Genomic DNA, 22,455 nt, shown 5'->3' on the forward strand with positions numbered 1-22,455 from the left:
GATAAGTCGGATACGTTTGCGACTATCAGTTTAGAGAAAAGTTTGACTGGTGAATAAATGATCATTTTGCATCAGAGAAAGGTTTTTGTAAATATTATAGTAATTTTAATAGTTAAGATCATGAGTCAATCGAAGCTAGATCACCAGGAAAAACATGGAAGCACTGGACGGCCGTTTTATCCTATTGTGGGACTACTCAGCAATTCAGATCCATGATTTTATTTTAATCTCTTGATTAAAACTGAATCTTATAATCTTGAATCTAATCCTGCGTATAATATCAAGTGCCATCAAATAGATAAAATGGTATCTAATACTTGTTAGTTTATAAAAGATTTATCTACAGACAATCTCATTATTCGACATGAATGAATAAGTACATTATCAATAACACACTAACTAGTATTATAATAAATTACAGTATGACAAATTATTATTATGATCAGAATAGTGCTTTTGTAGAGATTGTAGTAAGTTGATGTAAGCTAGACGATCATAGATAATCTGGAAGCACTAAATAGCTGTTTCATCTTAGTATGGAACTCCTCAGTATTGTACATCCATGATTCTGTACTCAGGATTCGAATCCAGGACGAAACGACTACTCAGCGCTTCCCGCTTTTCCATGCTGATCTAGCTTACATTGATTCATGTATTCATCTATTAAATTATCATTAAATGAATGTTTTAACATCTCTTTGAACAGATAATAAATATACATATTTATTTATATAATTTTAATGCCAAATCTGGTTCATTTTTCCTAAACTAAAAAGAAAAAAACGTATCATATATTTATCACTATGCTTGATAATGATGATGATGATGATGATCTCACATATTTTCATTATGATCTTATTTATTCTTCATGTATGTGTGTGTTGTTTTTTGTTCTTTAATTTGTCTTTTATCTTCCTATTGAATTTCTAATCGCCTATGTTTCCATTAATTGATTTTCACATTTCATTTTTTTGTCTCTCACCATATTCCACTCTACCTTAAGGCTACATTCATTACATCTATTTAACTACAATAATCTACTTAGGTCTAACAATTCACTATTCATTTTATTCTTCCCTCATTATTATTATTATTGTTATCATTATTGTCTTCTATTTATCATTCTTTTTGAAGTCAGTTATTTTATGATATTTATTCCTTGAGAGTAAATTTCAGTATAAGAGGTAGGAGAATAAAAAGATATATGAGACATTAGCCACTTTTTTTTTCCCCACATTTTCCAAGATAAGAAAATGATTCGAAGTAGAGTTATATTTCTGTGGATCCTGTTTTTTTTCATAATCGTCGAAAAATTTCGCAATTTTAAAAATTCTGTAGAAAAAACGTGTTTTTTTTACACACACACACACACACAAACACACAAAGACTGAAACAATGTAACTGAGAATAGTATCTAAGGCAATAGAAATTTTATGATAATATATACTGATAAGAATAAAAATGCTTTTAGTCAATGATTGAAATGATTCCGTTTCATTAAAATACATTTTCTTCCATGGTTGTTTCTTTCCTTTTTTCTTTCTTTCTTTGTTTTTCTTTTTTTCTGTTTTGTGTGAATAATATTGTCAAATTATTTTAAAGAAATGAGATTTCTCTTAAAATGAATTCAGTACAGAATGTATAAATGTATACCAGCTTAAGTACTTTTCTACATACTATAGTTCATTCATATGATTACCATACTTTTTAAAGGAAACCTTATAAGTAAATAACCATTGAGTTGAGGAGGATAGATTGAGGTGTTATTGTGATGAGTTGTTATGATTGAATTTTGAATCATCCTTTTTATGATATTATATTAAAAGGCATTAAATTTTACCTTTTACTTAGATACAGAGATTCATATTAAATTAATTAAATGGGGAAATATTGAATCATAAAGTGTTAACATGATGGTAGCTTATCATTCTGTTATTATTATTTTTTCTAAAGTCAGTTTTGTTAAAAGATAACCTTATTGAATAAAATACGTGATCCCATCTATGAAAGCATAGTATACTGAACTATTACAAATAAACAATTCTACATTTATTTGTTAGTGTTCTAGCTTAGCAATAGTCATGAAGTCAGAATGTTAAGTTATGCGACTTGAGAATGTTTCATTATTTTGATGGAGTTTTGTTCTCTGAGCTTGATGGTTTGGTCATGGAGCTTTCATAGTTCTTCTGAACAACATCATCAGTACAAATTTCAGATAGAAGTGAAGTGTTCGAATTTCTCAATATGTGGTTCATAGCTTCTCTTTTAGACCCCGATGTTGATTGGTTCTTGTTGAAGTTAAACTTGTCATTGTTTACTTCATTGTTTTAGTTGTAACTCCCATTGGTTTGATTTTTGTTCCTATGTTTGTGCATAATTAGAACAACACATATAAGCGAACAATTGTTTTCAATTAGATCGTCATCAGGCTTTACTCTAATATACATGAATATTTATACGAAAATTTTTAAACCAATCAAGGCAATATGAGTCAATAATCACAATGAAATAGAATAAGTCACTACACATAATAGGTAAAAGTACAAGTTGATAGTAGTAGGAAGACAGGTGAACAGATAGTGGTAAGAATAATAAACTACAATAACAAAGCTCTTATCAATAGTTAATCGTTGGAAATAGAAGGTCAAATAAACATGGGTAAATAGACTAGGAATAGTAATCACAAAACATTAAAAATCATTACGTAATAAGATGTGTGTAAATAATTAGATAGTGAAGAATACAAAGAGGCGGATAATGACAAACAAATAATGGATGTGGAAATAAGGTTAACAATAACACAGAATAAAATAAATAAATAATGATAATAATAAAATTTAAAATAAAAAATAAAATAAAAATTGTTAGTTAAGTTATAACTGGCCATGGAAGGGATAGGGGAGTCACGTATTTCTTCTGTACACATAGATTGGGGTTATATGTACGAATTCCAATGGCTTCAGCTATATATAGGAGACGGGAACGGACTCCGTCGGGAAATGATGGAGGTATACGATAGATAACTCGAAATGATTTCAATTTATCTACTGCATGACCGCTATCAATAAGATGTGCTAGTATAGAACTGCGAATAGTTTTCTCTGACCCTTTATGTACCAAGTTGGTAGATGTTCACTCATTCGTTGGTTAAGTTGCCTGGTAGTACGCCCTATATAGCTATCTCCACAGGAGCAGCTGAATTTGTAAATGCACATGGAAGAGGCCAACTCAGGTAACTTATCCTTCGTTTGAGTAGACATCGCTGGTCGACAAGAGAAGGTCAACGCAAGATTGGCTGCGTAGAATGTCTTGGTGATTACTTTGGTTAACCTATATTTCAGAGTGTCACTAGCCACATCCCCGTTGAATTGCACTTTCATGTATAAAGGTTTCTTACGAACAGTCGAAATCTCCGACTTCTTTATTATATCCTGCATGTATTTCTTAATGAACGCGCTGGGGTAGCCGATCTCGGTCAGTGAGTTGTTGAGAAATTCAAGCTCCTGACTTAGAGTGTCTACTGTACAGATCCTTTTTGCTCTGCTCGTGAGACATCTGACCAAATTTCTCTTGTAACGGATGGGTGTGAAACTTCAGAAGTGAGTATATTGGCATGAAGAGGGGTTTCTTCTATACACGCTTCTACTTAATGTGCCGTCACTTCGTCTGCTTAGTGTGACGTCAAGGAAGCTCAGCTTCTTATCATGCTCGCTTTCACCAGTGAAGGTGATCGCTGGGTGAACACTGTTGAATTGGTCTAGGAGTTCCTCCTTACTAGTGTTTTGGTCTACGATAATGAATGTGTCGTCAATGTATCGACAATATAAATCCAGTTTCTTAATAGTCTCATTGAGAGGTCCGTTTTCTAGCTTTGCTAGGAAGAGGTCAGCTAAAATCGGGCCTAGAGGCGAGCCCATGGATATCCCGTCTATTTGTCTATAGTAAGTATTGTTGAAGACAAAATGTACATTCAGAGTGCATCTTAGGAGCAGTTCCCTTAGGCTATCGTTAGGCAGGCCAATGTTGATTTGTTTCTTTGATATTTGCTTGCATATAAAATCAATAGTCTCTATAAGTGGTACGTTGGTGAACAAAGATTCTACATCCAATGAGATCATATTTTTCATACTGACATTAATATTTTCTACTTTGGAGGTGAAGTTGAAGACATCTTTTACACTATTTCTAACAACTGATTTGTGTAAAGGTTCTAGGATTCGTACTAGCCACTTTGCGATTTTGTGGTAAGGAGAATTGTACATATCTAGAACTGGACGTAGAGGAAGACCCGATTTATGTACTTTAGGCAAACCATACAATCGTGGTGTAAATGATCCAGTCGGCTTAATTGAATCGTAAATCTCAGTCGTAATTATTCCCTTTTTCGTTAGATCTTTAAGGAAATTGGCCAATTGTCTTTCTACTTTATTATTAATGTCACAATTACTAGTAATTTTCTAAAATTTGCTAGAATCTAATTGAAAACAATTGTTCGCTTATATGTGTTGTTCTAATTTTCACAATGGGAATCTTTAATATTGTGCATAATTCTCTCCACCATCTCAAAATGTCTGATTAGGCATACATATTGTATAATAATTGAGTATAGATTATAAAAATCTTGATATTTCGAAAGGTCAACTAGTCTATGTACTTTCTGATGTCTTTGTAATATGAGATTATACTTTAATAAAAATAATATAAACTTTGATAGAACAATGAAATGTGATGCTGATGATGTCGTTCAGAAGAACGATGAAAACTCTACGACTAAACTATCCAAGTCAGAGAACAAAATTGTATAAGAATCATCAACCTGACCTATAAATCTTCTCTACCATCTCAATATAGATATGTACAAATGTACAGGTTAATAGTAAATTAATTGAAAAGAAATCTTTTACCTAAATCTCATGTTTCATTGGAAGTGATAAAACTATTCTAAATGGAGAATATCCATATGCATCAATGTTATAGTTCCATATAGTAAAAGTGGAAAGAATGATATGAGATAAGAAAATAATGAGCATAACTTCTTATTTGACAGTGAAATGAACCATGAATTATTAAGACAGAATAAAAAAGACAATGCAATTCTAACTTGCTTGGTTGCCCAACTTTAATATTGCTTTACACGCTTTCTGTCTACAAGCCCAACCATGTTACTTGAGTGAGAAAAATAAAACTGATTAAGAAACTGTATTATCAAACCAGAACCAAATATCTACAAACTCATTGATATATATCCGTTGAGTATTTGAGCTAAATCTCGCCCAATACTGTATATACATTGACACCTCTCACTTAACACTTCCTTGAACTAAGAAGTGTGCACAGCAGGCAATAATTTTGAAAATACCTGCCGTATTAAAAATGAAAATATCAAACAGTATTATAAACTAAGATGGGTGGTGGCCAGAAGTGGAATACACAACGCGTGTTTCGTCTTATTTGGGATTCGCCAGTTGAAGGTATCTGTATCGGAGATTTGATGTCCACTCTGAAACTCAAACCCAGTACCGTTCACTTAAAAACGTCATTTCATTATCCACTTAGCACTGGGACTGACCTTGAGTCTCTGAATCAATATCAACTCTGGAATACAAGCACATTCAACTGACGAGTCGCAAATAAAACAAAACACGCATTCTGAATTCCAATGCTAGCCGTAATTCATCTCTACCTATAATATTAATAACTACAAACAATATCGAAGCAATACAAACAATATACATATATATCAAATATGAGACTGATTGATTGCAGTCCAAAACATTAATGAAACGATTCAAACAACCAATATAAAGATGAATAAAACAGTATTAATCTTAATAAGTGCACCCAACTACGTCATAAGGCAAGCTCTCACATGGAATCCTCAAGGTCAAAGGAAAAGAGGAAGACCAAATAACAAATTACGCCGGGAAACTGAGATAGACGTGGGTAAAATGAACAAGAATTGGATGGACCTAGAAAAGAAGGCCCAGAACAGAGTAGGCTGAAGAATGCTAGTCGTCGGCCTATGCACCATTCGGAGTAACAGGCGTAAGTAAGTAAGTAATTTTAATAATTGTTTCAATTATATTACTTACTTACTTACGCCTGTTACTCCTCGTGAAGGAGCATAGGTCGCTCACCAGCATTCTCCATCCAACCCTGTCCTGGGCAATCCTTTATAGCTCCGTCCAGTTGTAATTCATCGTTTTCATATCTGCTTCTATTATCCGATGCAATGTGTTCTTTGGCCTTCCTCTTTTTCGCTTCCCTTCAGGATTCCAAGTTAGGGCTTGCCTCGTGATGCAGTTCGACGATTTGCGTAATGTATGTCCTATCCATTTCCATCGTCTTTTGCTAATTTCTTCTTCAGCTGGAAGTTGGATTGTTCTCTCCCACAGAAGGCTATTGCTGATGGTATCCGGCCAATGGATGTTGAGTATCTTGTGCAGACAGCTATTTATAAATACTTGTACTTTCTTGATTGTGGTTGTTGTAGTTCTCCAAGTTTCAGCTCCATACAGTAGAACTGCCTTGACGTTCGTATTGAAGATTCTCACTTTGATATTGGTTGAAAGTTGTTTTGAGTTCCATATGTTCTTCAATTGTAGGAATGCGGCCCTTGCTTTGCCAATCCTCGCCTTTACGTCTGCATCGGATCCTCCTTGTTCATCGATGATGCTTCCCAGGTATGTGAAGGACTCTACATCTTCCAGAGTTTCGCTATCAAATGTGATTGGATTGCTGTTCTCCGCCTTGAATTTGAGGACCTTAGTTTTCCCTTTGTGTATGTTGAGGCCTACTGATGCAGAGACTGCTTCTACACTGGCTGTCTTTATCTGCATCTGTTCGTGCGTACGTGATAGGAGGGCTAGGTCATCTGCGAAGTCCAAATCGTCTAATTGGTTCTGAGCTGTCCATTGTATTCCGTGTTTTCCTTCAGATGTTGAGGTCCTCATAATCCAGTCGACCACCAGAAGAAAGAGGAAGGGAGAGAGTAAACAGCCTTGTCTGACTCCGGTCCTTACTTGGAATGCATCTGTCAGCTGTCCTCCATGCACTACTTTGCACTGTAGTCCGTCGTATGAGTTCCGGATAATATTGACAATCTTCTCAGGAACTCCGTAGTGTCAAAGAAGTTTCCATAATGTCTTCTTATCTACACTGTCGAATGCCTTTTCATAATCAATGAAGTTGATGTATAGTGACGAGTTCCACTCAACTGATTGTTCGACGATGATCCGTAGTGTTGCAATTTAGTCTGTGCACGACCGATCCTTACGGAATCCAGCTTGTTGATCTCGAAGTTGGACGTCTACTGCATCCTTCATCCGGTTCAGCAACACTCTGTTGAAGACTTTCCCTGGTATTGACAGTAGTGTAATGCCTCTGTAGTTTTCACATTTGCTCAGATCTCCTTTCTTTGGAATCTTGACGAGGTGTCCTTCTTTCCAGTCCTTCGGCACTTGTTCCTCCTACCAAATCTTTTTGAATAGAAGATAAAGCATGCTTGTGGTTGCTTCGATGTCTGATTTCAGTGCTTCAGCTGGTATGTTGTCGGGTCCCGCTGCTTTCCCGTTCTTGATTTGTCTGACGGCCATTCTAATTTCTTCCGTAGTTGGTGGATTGACATCTATAGGAAGATCTATGTGTGCTGCTTCGATGTCCGGTGGACTCATTGGAGCCGGCCTATTCAGGAGTGCCTCGATGTATTCTACCCATCTGTTACGCTGTTGTTCAATTTCGGTGATTGGCTTGCCTTCTTTGTCTTTGACCGGCCTCTCTGGTTTACTGTATTTCCCTGATAGTTTCTTCGTTGTATCGTGAAGCTGTTTCATATTTCCTTCTCTAGCAGCTTTTTCTGCCGTCGTTGCTAGTTCTTCAACGTATTTCTTCTTTTCGGCTCTAATGCTCCTCTTCACTTGTTTGTTTGCTTCTATGTATTCTGCTTGCGCTTGGACTTTCTCTGCTCGTGTTCGGCTGTTGTTTATTGCTGCCTTCTTGTTCTTCCTTTCTTTGATCTTGTCCAGTGTTTCTGTAGAGATCCATTCCTTATGATGGTATTTCTTTAGACCGAGAACCTCTTGACACGTTTAAGTTAATGATTCCTTGATGCCTTTCCAGTTGTCCTCCATGCTAGTTTCTTCTTCTTTCAGTAGATCTTGTAAGGCTTGGAACCTGTCGTTGAGAGCTATCTTGAATTCATTGAGTTTGTCAGTATCTCGAAGGAAGGCTGTATTGAACCTTTGTATTGCTGTTTGTCCACTTGTTCAGTTCTTTTTTAGCTTCAGTTTCAAATTGGCTACAACTAGGTGGTGATCTGAAGCTACGTCAGCACCTCTCCTAGTTCTCACATCTTCCATTGTCCTTCGGAATTTTTTGTTGATGCAAATATGATCTATCTGGTTCTCTGTAGTGTGGTCCGGTGAGATCCATGTAGCCTTGTGTATACGCTTGTGTGGAAATATTGTGCCTCCTATGACCAATTTGTTGAATGCACACAGGTTTGCAAATCTTTCTCCATTTTCGCTTCTCTCTCCCATTCAGCCCATGTCGTCCCATAATATCTTCATATCCAGTGTTGTCTATTCCGACTTTGGCATTTAGATCTCCCATCAGAATAGTTAGGTCCTTTCTTGGGCATTTCTCAATGATTGACTGCAGCCGCTCGTAGAACTGATCTTTAATTTCGTCGTTGCTATCATTGGTGGGTGCATAACATTGGATAATATTCATTAAGATCCCCTCCTCCTTTGTTTTGAATGATCCTTTGATGATTCTGGATCCGTGGGATTCCCATCCTACAAGTGCATTTCGTGCTACTTTGGACAGCATAAGAGCGACTCCCTGAGTCTGTGGGGCATTGTCCTCTTCGTGACCGGAGTATAGCAGCATCTCTCCCGTAGCTAGCCTTTTCTGTCCAGCTTGGGTCCAGTGAGTTTCGCTGATTCCCAGTACTGCTAAGTTGTATCTCCTCATTTCCATTGATATTTGACTGGTCTTCCCGGTTTCCCACATTGTTCGAACGTTCCATGTACCTATAAAAATTTTTGCTCTGGTTGTTATATACTTGGTTTTTTTAAACAAAGAAGGAAATCTATGTTCATATTTATTGATTTTTATTTATTTAGGTACCAAATATTCGAAATTTTTTATGTACAACATTTGAATTACGATCAAATAATGTAGAAAAATCATGGTCTTATTTAGAAATACGTATTAAACAAGAAAATAATCTAGAAAATTCTAATCGTGTTACATTTATATTAATTACACATGAACGTGGTGAATTACCATTTAGTGCATATGATCGTCATATTCATACAAATTTACCACCGGATACATCTGTTTCATTATATTTTTCAAAATCTGTAACAACACGTTTAAATACAGGAAGAAATCCATGTCATGTTGGTGCTGATGCCAAATTTATTGCATCCCAATTAACAATGGATATTAATGAAGAATATAATAATAATAATATTAATAATAATAAAGAACAACATAGTTTAACAAGGATAACATTACATAATTCAACAATACTTAATGAAATGAATGATTATGATCTTAATACAATTCCTAATGCTAGAAATAATAATCATGAAAACGATCCTGATCCTGATCATCATCATCAATGGTATTTAGATTATTTGGATACAATTCGAATGAAAAATAAACAACAAACATTTGCTAGTGAAACAACAAATTATTTACAATATGCTAAAATTAAATTAAAACAAAAAAATAATGAACAACGTCTTAATAAATTAAATACAGTTAGTTTATTTGGTACAGAATTTTTATATAGTCGTGAAGCATGCGGTTGGATTGAATGTTGTACAAAAGTAGCTTATAATTGTAATTGTACATGTACATTAGATTTATTATCAATTAATCGTACATCAACACAAACTAATTTTTTATGTGAACGTACACAATGTCAAGATGAACAAATCCCTTATGAAACATGTCCATTACCATGTATACAAACAAAATTTATAAAACATAGTGAAGTACGTTTACCTGGATTTGAAGATGGTTTACCAATATTAACAAGTCGTTTAAAATTAGTACGTAGTGAAAGTGTACAAGTTGCTATGGAAGAAGAAATTTTTTCATTAGCTAAATTATTTTCAGAAGTTGGTGGTTTATGTTCATTATTTATTGGATTTAGTTGTATATTTTTATTTGAATTATTAGAAGCGCTTATTGTTATGTATTATCCTAGGAAAAAATTCAAACAATCTATACCATTGAATACAAACAATAATAATAATAATAATAATAGTACTCAATCAGATATTCATAAAATCAATAATCAGAGATCGATAACTACACCATTTATCCAAGCTAATAAACATACAACAGATATCATACCAAATATGAATATGGATAGTATGATTAATTCAACAATAACTACAATTACTACTACTAATATTTGTAATGATATCAGTAGTGAGAATAATAATCATAATAATAAAACAAATAAATTCGGTTATATTGAAAATACAATGAAACCTAATGTTTCCTCTGTAAATAATAATTCAATGGAAGAATATTTAGATAAAGATGTACAATTTATAGAGGAAAATTTACATTTTATTGATAATCATATAGATACTAATCATAATAATGATAATCATGACTTACAAACTACTGATCAATCAATCAATGATCCTCATTTATCAACCTATAAAAATAATTATCCTATTGAACAGTCTATTGCATTAGAACATTTATATAGCTGTAATCATACAGATAATAATAATAATAATAATAATAATAATGACAGTAATACCCAAGAGCATACACTCTCTTTATCTAATCAATATGAGCATAATTTGGATGAAATAAGTGAATCAAATCATGTATATATATTACCTATATGGTTAAGTACAAATATACCATTACATATAATTAAAGACAGACAAAATGATAAGAGGATAAAATCTTTCCAGATTTCATCAAAACATTCAAAACGATTAACAAATTCATTGGATAATAATAATAATGAAGACGAAAAAGAAGAAGAATGTATCTATAGTGAAACTACAACTAGTAAGTTGAATAGTTCATTGTCATTACTGTATAAAATATTGTATTTTCTTTCTTTCTTTCTCTCTCTCTAGCTCACGTCTTTTATCCCCAAATCGAGGAACGTAGGCTGCTCACTAAAATTCTCCAATCAATCCTGCCCTGGGCAATCCTTTCCAGTTGCTAGTTATTCTTTTCATGTCTGCCTTCAATTCCCGAAGTAATGTGTTCTTCGGCCTTCCTCTTTACAGTTTCTGTTGTGACTTCAAGGCTGGCTAATTATTAGGCGATTTATTCGCCGATCGAAATACGATTTATTCAATCTTAGTATTGTGCTAAACCAATGACGTTCGACTGGCATGAGCAGCTTAGAGTCCTTGTTGGTCTTTTGTTCGCCTAGCCCGTCCAGTTAAGTCCAGAACACTAATAATAGCTTCCACTATGCGAATCATTTATTTCAAACATACTTGGTTTGTATATTAGTCAAACAGACCGCATTAGACCTTAAAATAGGAAATAGCACATATACAGGATCAAGCCCAAAAGTGGCTGTGAACGTGGGAGACTGTAATCAATAAACTGAGTATAATGTAAGAACATTAAATCGTATAATAATGATGTATAGGTCAAAATGAAGCTTATAATAAGAGGAGTATAGATATACATTATTAGAATATTGAAAACATACACAATAAGAATATATATATATAATATTAGTCCATTAATAGTTCTCAGAAGTTACCCGTAATTTAATCTTCACTAGGATATAACAGTTTCCCTTCACAATTGCAAGTTCGCGCTTGCCTCGTGATGCAGTTTGATGAATACCGTAATGTATATCATATCCACTTCCAACATCGTTTCCTAATTTCCTCTTTAGTTGGAAGCTAGTTTGTTCTCTCCTATTGTAGGCTGTTGTTGAGGGTATGTATTTAAAATAAGTTTATTGAAAGAATGGTAAATATTGCTTACTTGTGAAGAAATAAAATGAATTAATAAAGAACATGTATACACTGAGTAAAAATAATTGTGATGTCTAATTTAAACTTTTGCTTCTGTTTCATGAAACACATTAAATATAAAGTTAGTTGGCCAAGTAATATGGTAACACTGTACACTTTGAATAGTTGGATCCAGTCCTTCAAATATTTTGAGTACAGTTTTCAGTATTGTTAACAACCATAAATAGGAATTATCAATGAAATTGAGTAAATTAATCAGTGGATACCATCTCAATCAAAACTGTGCTTCGTATCGCTTTGAATTACTTAGGAAGAATAGATTTTGACAAATTGGACAATAGGCCTTATTGAAGAATATTGACATGTACCAAAGGTTTGATTATCTGATATTTAATGAATATACAAATAATATACCAACTTTCTATATCTCAGCGCAAATTACTCGTTTCTTATCTTCTTCCAATCAGTAGAAACATTAACATATACTTGTCATGTTGGCAGTCTCTGAAATAGTGTTCTAAACAAGTCCCAAACAGGAAATATAATATTTTGTGGTTATCTCCTTTACCCGAAATGCATTTCAGAAAATAAATTTATATGCCATCTGGTTGTATATGATAGTTCTGTCTAATCAAATATTAAAAGAAATCAAGAAGATAATGAGATCAATCAGCTTCATCTCAGATTTGTGTAGTTTACAAGTTATAAAGTGTACCTACGAGCGCCAAACCTTTGTAAGACCAATTTTTAAACCAAGTAATACTGGATTGCTGGAGAATTCTTAACCGGGTCATCTCATCTATGATACCTCATGGAATTGCTTCTTAGTATTATCTAACTACTCTTCATCGTCCGTTTATGACTTAACATCTAACCAGTATCATCATTTTAATCCTTCAAAAAACCTAACTGAATATTGACCTAAATTCTATTTATTGTACGAATTAGGTAGTAGTTGTCAAACGTAATCTGATATCAAACATTAATGGTTGGTTATTTTTCATCTCTAGTCATTTGGTTATCTCTATATTAGGTTGACAAAACTCTCTCTATTTCATCCATTAAACAAGAAGGTATTTTTCAAATGAACTCTCTATGAAATTTATTGAATTTGTAGATAATTAATCCGATTCATTGAATCCCAGTATGGACAACTATTAAACACAAGGAATTACAGGATAACTTTATTGTCTATGTATAGATCTCCTTAGCAGTCTTCATCCAAAAATCTTATACTTTCATGATAAGGTTGTGTCCCCAAATGCCCTAGTACGGCCGAGAGTGGGGAGAATCCTCTCTCCCTCTCAAAATGCTCTCACATGGCCACGCGTATATAGTCTCTGCCAGGGAAGTCCTAATCACTACTTTCGCTCGGCATTACTGTTGGTTACGGAATTGAGAGAACGAAAATCGAATGTTCGGCACTTTAACCGGGTTGGTGGATATAGAGAGTCTATCTAGGGGAGTTGGAAAACCCTGATTCCATATCAATGGTGCACATGGGCTTCAGTATCCTGAAGGAACAAATGTCGTATGAACCAATCGTTGGTCACCGGTTGCCATGGGACTGCATCTCCTCACGATGCTCCACTGCCTTGTGGATTAGACCTTCAGGTCGAAGGCTCTAAGTGTGGCCCCATAAGAAAACCACCTGCATCGGTTTGGGCACCCGGGCAGTATCACGGCCCTCACACATATCAAACGAGATTTGTGTATCACATATGTATGTGGTACCCTTTTATACCAATATCTATGTGTTAAAATAAAATAAAATAAATAAAATTTAGCGGGTGTTCATTTAAAGCTAGTCCATTAAGTTAAAGATCTTCACAGATATTTTACATTATGTTTAACACTCATATCACTTTTTTATTTTAGCGTTCTCATAGTCAAAGTAAATCATTGAAGTATCTTCGAGTACTTATTATATGTTTACATGTTCTCGTTATATCTACTTCTGTACTGGATTTATGTCATATTAGTTTTTTATTTTAAAGCCTAATCAGTCAATGATAATAGTAAACTAAACTAAATAACTCTTCATAAGTAGAAGGTAATGGGCAGCTATTTTAGCATAGTTTAATATGCCTCCGATTTTTCTAGGTATCGGTATTTCCAAATTTAGTTGAGTCGTGAGACAAGTGGTTATCTTTATCACTGTTATATCGGCGAATGCTTAACTGACTTGTGCCAGTAATGGAAACGTCGAAACGTAAATACAGCCGATATAGATTTATTTGATCTCGCAAAGAAATTGAAATGATATCTGCATACACAACTTTTTATGTAATTTATTAACAGTCAAATTAGTGTAATTTGAAATGCATTGTATTTAAAATCAAATAATCACTAGGTAACTCTTTGAATGCATCTATGATATCATTCAATAAGATGTCTATAATCAACACATCTGACCACTGGATTCCGGCTCAGTGGTCTAGTTGGTTAAGTGCCTGGTGCGAGACTGGTAGGTCCTGGGTTCGAAGCTCGCGGGGTGCAGGATCCTGGATGCGCACTGTTGAGGAGTCCCATATTAGGACATCTGACTAAGTCAATATGTGATTACATGTCACTGATGAGTGAAGAAAATCAATTTCTTGTGTCGTTACCATTATAATCGACCAATTCAGTGTTGGTCATATCAATTGACTTCTATCCAACACCATTCTTCTAATAATAACCAATGTTTTTACAAACTTTCAGTCCTAGGTTTTGTGAAAAACCTTATGTCTAGTGGCCTTGCTTTATTATTCTGAAGATTTCTGGAAGATCACAAGAGATTTTCAGTGAAGAATCATTGCCAACAACGAGAAAAAGTAGATGAAGAAAGCAAAAACCATATTCAACTGGAAAAATACTTATTCTAAAGTATCAAGTATAATAGAGCTAAGAGGAAAATTGCTTTCTGAGGTTCACAGTACAGTTACATGGAGCATTAGTCCTACATACTATTTCGTCACATAAATTATTAATGTTTTTAATTCTGTGTATTATTATTGAATACACTGTTATATTCTTCAGATGAAGCTGACCTGTTTAAGTAGGGAAAGAATGATCTCAATAGTCCGGCAGTATGTTCCCTGATGTGTGGTGGTGAAAGTAAATGCAGTTAGGCACAAAGAGCAGGCAAATATTTACTGAGCTTACTGATTGTTAAATATGTGATTTCCTCTCCTATTATTAATTTCTACTTCAAACTCTGGCCATGAAGAATAAAATGTCCCACATACACAAGGAGTTGCATTGATCCTGTCCAAACAAGCACAAAATGCACTTATAGGATGGGAATCTCATGGACCAAGGATCATCAAAGCCTTCTTCAAAACGAAGAAAAAGTTCATTTAGATGAACATCATCCAATGCTATGCCCCTATCAACGAATACAATGAAGACGCTAAAGATCAGTTCTACGATAGGCTGCAGTCAATCATCAAGAAGTGCCCAACAAAGGACCCAACCATTTTGATGGGAGGTTTAAATGCTAAGGTTGGAATGGACAACACTGGATATGAAGACATCATGGGACGACACGGACTGGGAGAAAGAAACGAAAATGGTGAGAGATTTGCAAATCTATGTGCCTTCAATAAGCTGGTCATAGGCGGCACCATATTCCCACATAAACGCATACACAAAACCACATGGACTTCACCGGATCACCATACACAAAACCAAATCGACCATATTTGCATCAACAAAACGTTCAGGAGGACCATAGAGGACGTGAGAAACAAGAGAGGAGCTGATATAGCATCAGATCATCACTTACTGGTCGCCAAGATGAAATTGAAACTCAAGAAACACTGGACGACGGGGCGGACAGTATCACAAAAGTTCAATACAGCCTTTCTTCAGGATACTAACAAACTCAACAAATTCAAGATAGTCCTCAGCAATAAGTTCCAGGCCTTTCATGATCTACTCAATGAAGAACAAACTACTATGGGGAGAAACTGGAAGGGAACAAAAGAGGCAATCACTTCAACATGTCATGAGGTTCTGGGCCACAAGGAATGGATCACTGTTGATGCACTGCATACGATTCAAGAAAAGAGGAACAAGAAGGCAGCAATCAATACCAGTCGAACAAGAGCAGAGAAAGTCATGGCACAAGCTGAATACACAGAAGTAAACAAGTAAGTGAAGAGGATCATCAGGACTGACAAACGTAAATACGTGGAAGATTTAGCAGTGACGGCGGAAAAGGCTGAAATAGAAGGAAACATGCGAGAACTGTATGGCACAACAAAGAACCTGTCTGGAAATTCCCCTAAACCAGAACGACCAGTAAATGATAGTGACTCTGTGCAACAACGTATTGTCTAGGCTTACTCTGGTTCTTTATTTTTGTTCGTGAATCCAGCATCTTATATAACATGATCTAGTCTATGTATAGCGTATTGTTCAAGTATCCAATTCAGCAGTAGTATATACTCATTCAGTAATCATATTATTGTCGTATAGAAATACCGTGGAGAAGAGAAAATGTATAAACTCTCCCTTTATAACAGTCCCTTGGAGTGAAGTAGAATCACAATAGTCCAAATTTCATAGCATGCATTAATTTATCGAAGATTTTGTTATATACCTTGATGACAAGAAATCAAAAAGTTCATATCTCGTTGCTGATCGTCACAAAATACTTACCATCGATAGTCGATAAATACATTTATAAATTTCAAAAACCCAGAAATTATGAATTTTGAAACTGAATATGAATATTCATTCGAAAGAAATTGTTCATACTTCACTTGTACATAATAGACATTTAAGAAAAAAAGAACATTTCCTTCTTCAATTTTCTACAACATTCAAACATCAATTATGCAATTGGTTTGAGATAAAAAGAACCATCCTATGTACTTGTTGCATATTCATTTCAATACTATGAATATAATAGTCTGTTGAATGAAGTTACTTCACTTACTTATTCCGGTTACTATCAATGGAGCATAGGCCGACGACCAGCATTCTCCAACCCACTCTAAACCGGGCCTTCTTTCCTAGTTCCATCCAATTCTTGTTCATTCTCCTCATGTCTATCTCCATTTCTCGGCGTAATGTGTTCTTTGGTATTCCTCTTTTCCTTTGACCTTCAGGATTCCATGTGAGAGCTTGTCTTGTGACGCAGTTGTGTGCTTTCCTCAATGTGTGTCCTATACACTTCCAGCGCTTCTTTCTGATTTCTTCCTCCACTGGGATCTGGTTTGTTCTCTCCCACAGTACGTTGTTGCTAATAGTGTCCGGCCAATGGATCTGAAGTATTTTGCGTAGACAACTGTTAATAAACACCTGTATCTTCTGAATGATGGCTTTCGTAGTTGTCCAAGTTTCCGACACATACAGTAGAACTGTCTTGACATTTGTATTGAAAATTCTGACCTTTGTGTTGTTTGACATACAGTTGTTTTGAGTTCCAGATATTCTTCAGTTGTGACTATGCTGCTCTTGCTCTTCCGATCCGCGCCTTCACATTTGCATCGAATCCACCATGTTCATCAATGGTGCTGCATAGATATGTAAAGGTTTTTACATCTTCCAAATCGTCTCCGTCAATTTTGATTGGAATGTTGCATTCTGTGTTGTATGGGAGAATCTCGCTTTTCCCTTTGTGTATTTTGAGACCTACTGTTACTGAGACTGCTGCTACACTGGTCTTCTTCTCCTGCATTTGTTGTTGCGTGTGTGATAGAAGAGCATCATGATTACTTCTATGTATGCACGCCGATACTATTTCCTTCACTGATAATTCTTAAATATTATTATAACGCTTGTGACTCAAGGCTATATCGAGTTAGTCCGCACAGGATGAACATATGCCAACAAGAGACTGATCAATCGCAGTCCTAAACAACAACGGGAAGATACAAGCAAATAATATCAGGTGAATTACTGCAAATAGTTTTTCATTTCACCAATACTTTGTTACTGGATGTCTAGTAAGTAATTTAGTATAAACGAGATTGTTAAGATACGAGAATTGTATTATTGTTAGCAAATATGATATGATTCTACACACACACCACAGTTTAATAACTTAACTGGGCACATTTTGGTTTTTGCTGAGTTCTCCAAGCTAATGAGTTCTATTACAAAGGTTTCATGATCTCTCTAGACGATTTTATTGGAATATACTTAATACAGAAATGAAATATTTATTTATCATTCCACAGGCTTTGTTTGTGATTATTTGTCTTTGTATACTCCATATTTTTAGTCTGTCTGAGTTATTCAATTGACCTCAAATTGAAATTTTTCATCCATATTGACAGATTAAATATTAGTCGATATGTTTATTAATCCTTGAATGATTTGAATGACATGTTTGTAGAAATCCTTCAGTATTTTATTCAATATTTTACTCTAAGAAATGAATAATAACAAAATAGTTCAACTGTACTGGAAATCACCCTCAAATGCCCTGGTGCAGCCGAGAGTGGAGAGAATCAACTCTCTCTCTCCCTCCCTCCCTCGAAATGCTCTCAAATGGCCACGTGCATACAACCACTGCCGAGGAAGTCCTAATCACCGCCTTCTCGCGTCGATGGTGTTGTTTGCGAAATTGAGAGAACGAAAAGCGAATATCCGGCACTTTAACCGGCTTGGTGGACACGTAGAGTCCATTTAGGGAAATTGAAAAACCCTGATTCCAAACCAATAGTGTACATGGGCTTCAGGAAACAACTGGTGTATGAACCTATTGTTGGTCACCGGTTACCATGGGACTGCATTTTCTGATGTTGCTCCACTACCTTATGAATTAAACCTTTAGGTCAAAGGCTCCAGGTGTGGCCCCTAAGAACACCACCTGCTTCGGTTTGGACACCCGAGTGGCATCCCAGCTATGACATAAATCGAATAATTTATGTGGTGCATATCTATTTGGTGCATCCTTGTACTAATGTTTATGTTGTTTAAATAAATAAAGGGCTGTAAATTATCTTAAGCATTGTATAACTAAATACTTTTTATACACGGTTTTTTATATTTTCATTTTAAGTTTTCATTCATTTAGCATTTTTATTTATGTGAACACAATCCATAAGAAAGATAACAGTCATATTCACTTCAATAAGTTTGACAGAATAATTCAGAAACTCATTAAGTTCCTCGATTGTCGATGAGTCCTTGGAATTTTTTTAGTAAACGGAATACACCCATTACATTTTGCCAACTAAATATTTGTCGTAACCTTGAATTTACCCTGGTAATCCTTAAATCATTCTATAGCCTAGGATAACGCGACAATTTCTTATTTTTTCCTATACGATGTAAAATTGTTTCTCTCGCCTTGGTTACTTTTTACTTGAACTTTCATTTAATTGACCTGGGTCGAATCGCGCAAAGCAGGGTCGTGGATGCTCACTACTGAGGAGTCCCAGTGTTTCCAGGTTTTCCATGGTAGTCTAGCTTCAATTGATTCATGATCTCCACTATTGTAATTGATCTTTATTAATTTTCATATCAAAGGCCTTGACAAGTATATGAGTAACCAGACTGTTCGAAATGCATAGTACAAATACATCATAATATGTGAAAATTATATTTGAAATATTCTCAGCGATTGAAATTTAACTAATTCCAACGTTTCGTCCAGCTAACTTGTCTGGACTTCTTCAGGGTAATAATCAAAATCAAAATTATCAAAGAAATATATAGCTTTTAACAATCAGGATTATACTGTGTTAAACCAATCATATTTGGGTGTTGATTTTTTGTAAAATAGGATAAAATGAGTCAGTTGACTACAAATCATGTGATGAATTCAACTACATGGAAATACTTAACTGAGTAACAAATCGTATGTGTGCGAGTGTGTGTGTATGTGTGTATGTGTGAGAGATTGATATGAAGGAATAAATAAAGTTCAAGTTCAAGGATGAAAAATTGATAATGAAACATCGATGTACATGTCAAAACATAAATTGTATTGTTTAAAAACTCATTCAGTTCTTTCAATAATAATAACGATGCATGTGATATTAAAAACAGGTTTAAACAAGAGATAGGTTCCAAATTTACTTGTCAAACGAAATTTGCCAGGTAGTTGCCATTTGAATACCATCTTTTCGGTTCAGGCTGTTCTTGTTCGCCCATATATGCAGAGCTTCTGCTGTCAATCTTTCTTTATGGGTGTTAAAACCTTTCTGAAGTATTTTGGTCCCTTCAAAATTAATCTTGTGTCCTGTTTCTAACGCATGTAACGCTATCGCTGACATCATATTTTTCAAATCAACTCCGTCTTATTATTCTATCAAAATACAAATTAATGTTATATTCTAACATAATAGAAATCGTGTATCATCTATCAATTACCATTTCCTTTTAAATGCAACTAATCATAATTCTTAAATAATGAATTTAGTTCTGGCTATTATCATTACATTTATGCTCAGGTTAAATGTTATCTAGGTAAGTTAATTTTGTACCGCAAAATTAAATTAACTGTGGTAGTCGGTATTCAATATAATCCTTAAACTTCGTATATAGTTCGTCTTGATAACCGTCACTAGATAACGCCCCAACGGTATATTAACCAGAAGGCGAATACGAAGTGTTGATTATGTTTATTATGGAACCACATCGTGGATCGGCAAAGCAAGAGCAGCATATTTACAACTGAGGAACATCTGGAACTCAAAACAACTGTATGTCAAACAACACAAAGGTCAGAATTTTCAATACAAATGTCAAGACAGTTCTACTGTATGTGTCGGAAACTTGGACAACTACGAAAGCCATCATTCAGAAGATACAGGTGTTTATTAACAGTTGTCTACGCAAAATACTTCAGATCCATTGGCCGGACACTATTAGCAACAACGTACTGTGGGAGAGAACAAACCAGATCCCAGTGGAGGAAGAAATCAGAAAGAAGCGCTGGAAGTGTATAGGACACACATTGAGGAAAGCACACAACTGCGTCACAAGACAAGCTCTCACATGGAATCCTGAAGGTCAAAGGAAAAGAGGAATACCAAAGAACACATTACGCCGAGAAATGGAGATAGACATGAGGAGAATGAACAAGAATTGGATGGAACTAGGAAAGAAGGCCCGGTTTAGAGTGGGTTGGAGAATGCTGGTCGTCGGCCTATGCTCCATTAGGAGTAGCAGACGTAAGTAAGTAAGTAAGTAATGGAACCACACACACACACACAGATATCCAAATTACAGTTGCGTTAAACAAGCATGAAAGAGTTGTGCCGAAAGACAAGCAGGCAAGCGAGCGAGTCAGCGAATATGAGTACGAGTAATCGAGTACAATTAAGCGAGAGAGAGCAATGAACATGAATAACATGGACATATATATACATAGTGAAATGAATGAATCATCGAATGAAATAAGCGGTTAGTAGTAAGGCCAGCAGCGTGAATAAATGCGTAAGCAGTATGCAACGCTCAAGCATACATGTTCATACATTCGCAACAATAATAAAGGTACAATGATATAGATAAGTTGTTGTTGTTGTATGGATGACTCCAGTTCGTTAATAAGTTAACAAAATGACTTAACCGAATTAAATGTGAACAAACTCAAAGGTTAATATTATCTGCTTTATTTAAATAAGTAATAATACTTAATTATCATCTATCTTTAATGATCTCACATTTGAAATAATTGATGCCTACAACTCGTAATTGCTTAATCTCTAATGAACATTTAAGTAAGGTTAGTTCGTAACGTATAACAATCTTTAGATTAAACAATCTCCATATATCACTCCTAATCTAATGATAATACTTAACTTATAAGTAAAGATGGATAGAGGCTAGCAGTTGAATTTAAAACGCGCGTTTCGTCCTATTTAGTACTCGTCAGCTGAATGTACCTGCACCTTAGAGTTAATATTCATTCTGGGACTCAAACCCAATACCGCTCGCCTCAAACACCATCGTGTTATCCGGCTAACTGTTGAGAAGTCTATAATGTCGTTTATTATTATTATTATTATTATTATTATTATTATTATTATTATTATTATTATTATCATTATTACTGCATTCCCCCCTTTACTTATATCTCATATTCTCATTATTTTATTCATAGTTGCTCATGATATCACTTCATTTATTCTTCACACCACTATGACCTTTACTTATTGTAACAAAAATATTTTGATCATCCCACTACATTCACATTATAATTTGTTACTAACTGACTCATGATCTTAACCATTGAAATTATTATAATATCCACAAAACCCATCTGATACTAATCAACATATGCCCACTAGTGACTGACTTCACGAGGTATATCCTGGAGTTCTAGTGAGAAGTAGTGACCAGTGCAGTTCAACCGGGTCTGTTGTGAGATAGTAACTCACTGAAGACAATGGTGGATGTGTCGCTCAATTTCGTGGATTAGTTGAAGTTAGACATTAACACTGTTGGATGCCGGCTTAGTGGTCTAGTAGTTAAGTGCTCGCGCACGAAAACGGTAGGTCTTGGGTTCGAATCTCGC

General features: G+C 35.0%; 1 protein-coding gene across 1 annotated transcript in view; it reads left to right on the top strand.

Annotated features, from left to right (window-relative positions):
* The window catches only part of MS3_00010504 (uncharacterized protein), a gene marked incomplete at both ends in the record, with an annotated part of 70,948 nt that overhangs the window by 35,203 nt on the left and 13,290 nt on the right, over nt 1–22,455 (top strand). Inside the window, one exon of the mRNA XM_051218881.1 lies at nt 9,126–11,052. Coding sequence (XP_051072610.1) covers nt 9,126–11,052 — 1,927 coding nt within the window. The remainder of the gene's footprint in view (nt 1–9,125; nt 11,053–22,455) is intronic.

This window comes from Schistosoma haematobium, chromosome ZW, assembly GCF_000699445.3.
Source record: "Schistosoma haematobium chromosome ZW, whole genome shotgun sequence".
In the NCBI taxonomy this organism is placed as follows: domain Eukaryota; kingdom Metazoa; phylum Platyhelminthes; class Trematoda; order Strigeidida; family Schistosomatidae; genus Schistosoma; species Schistosoma haematobium.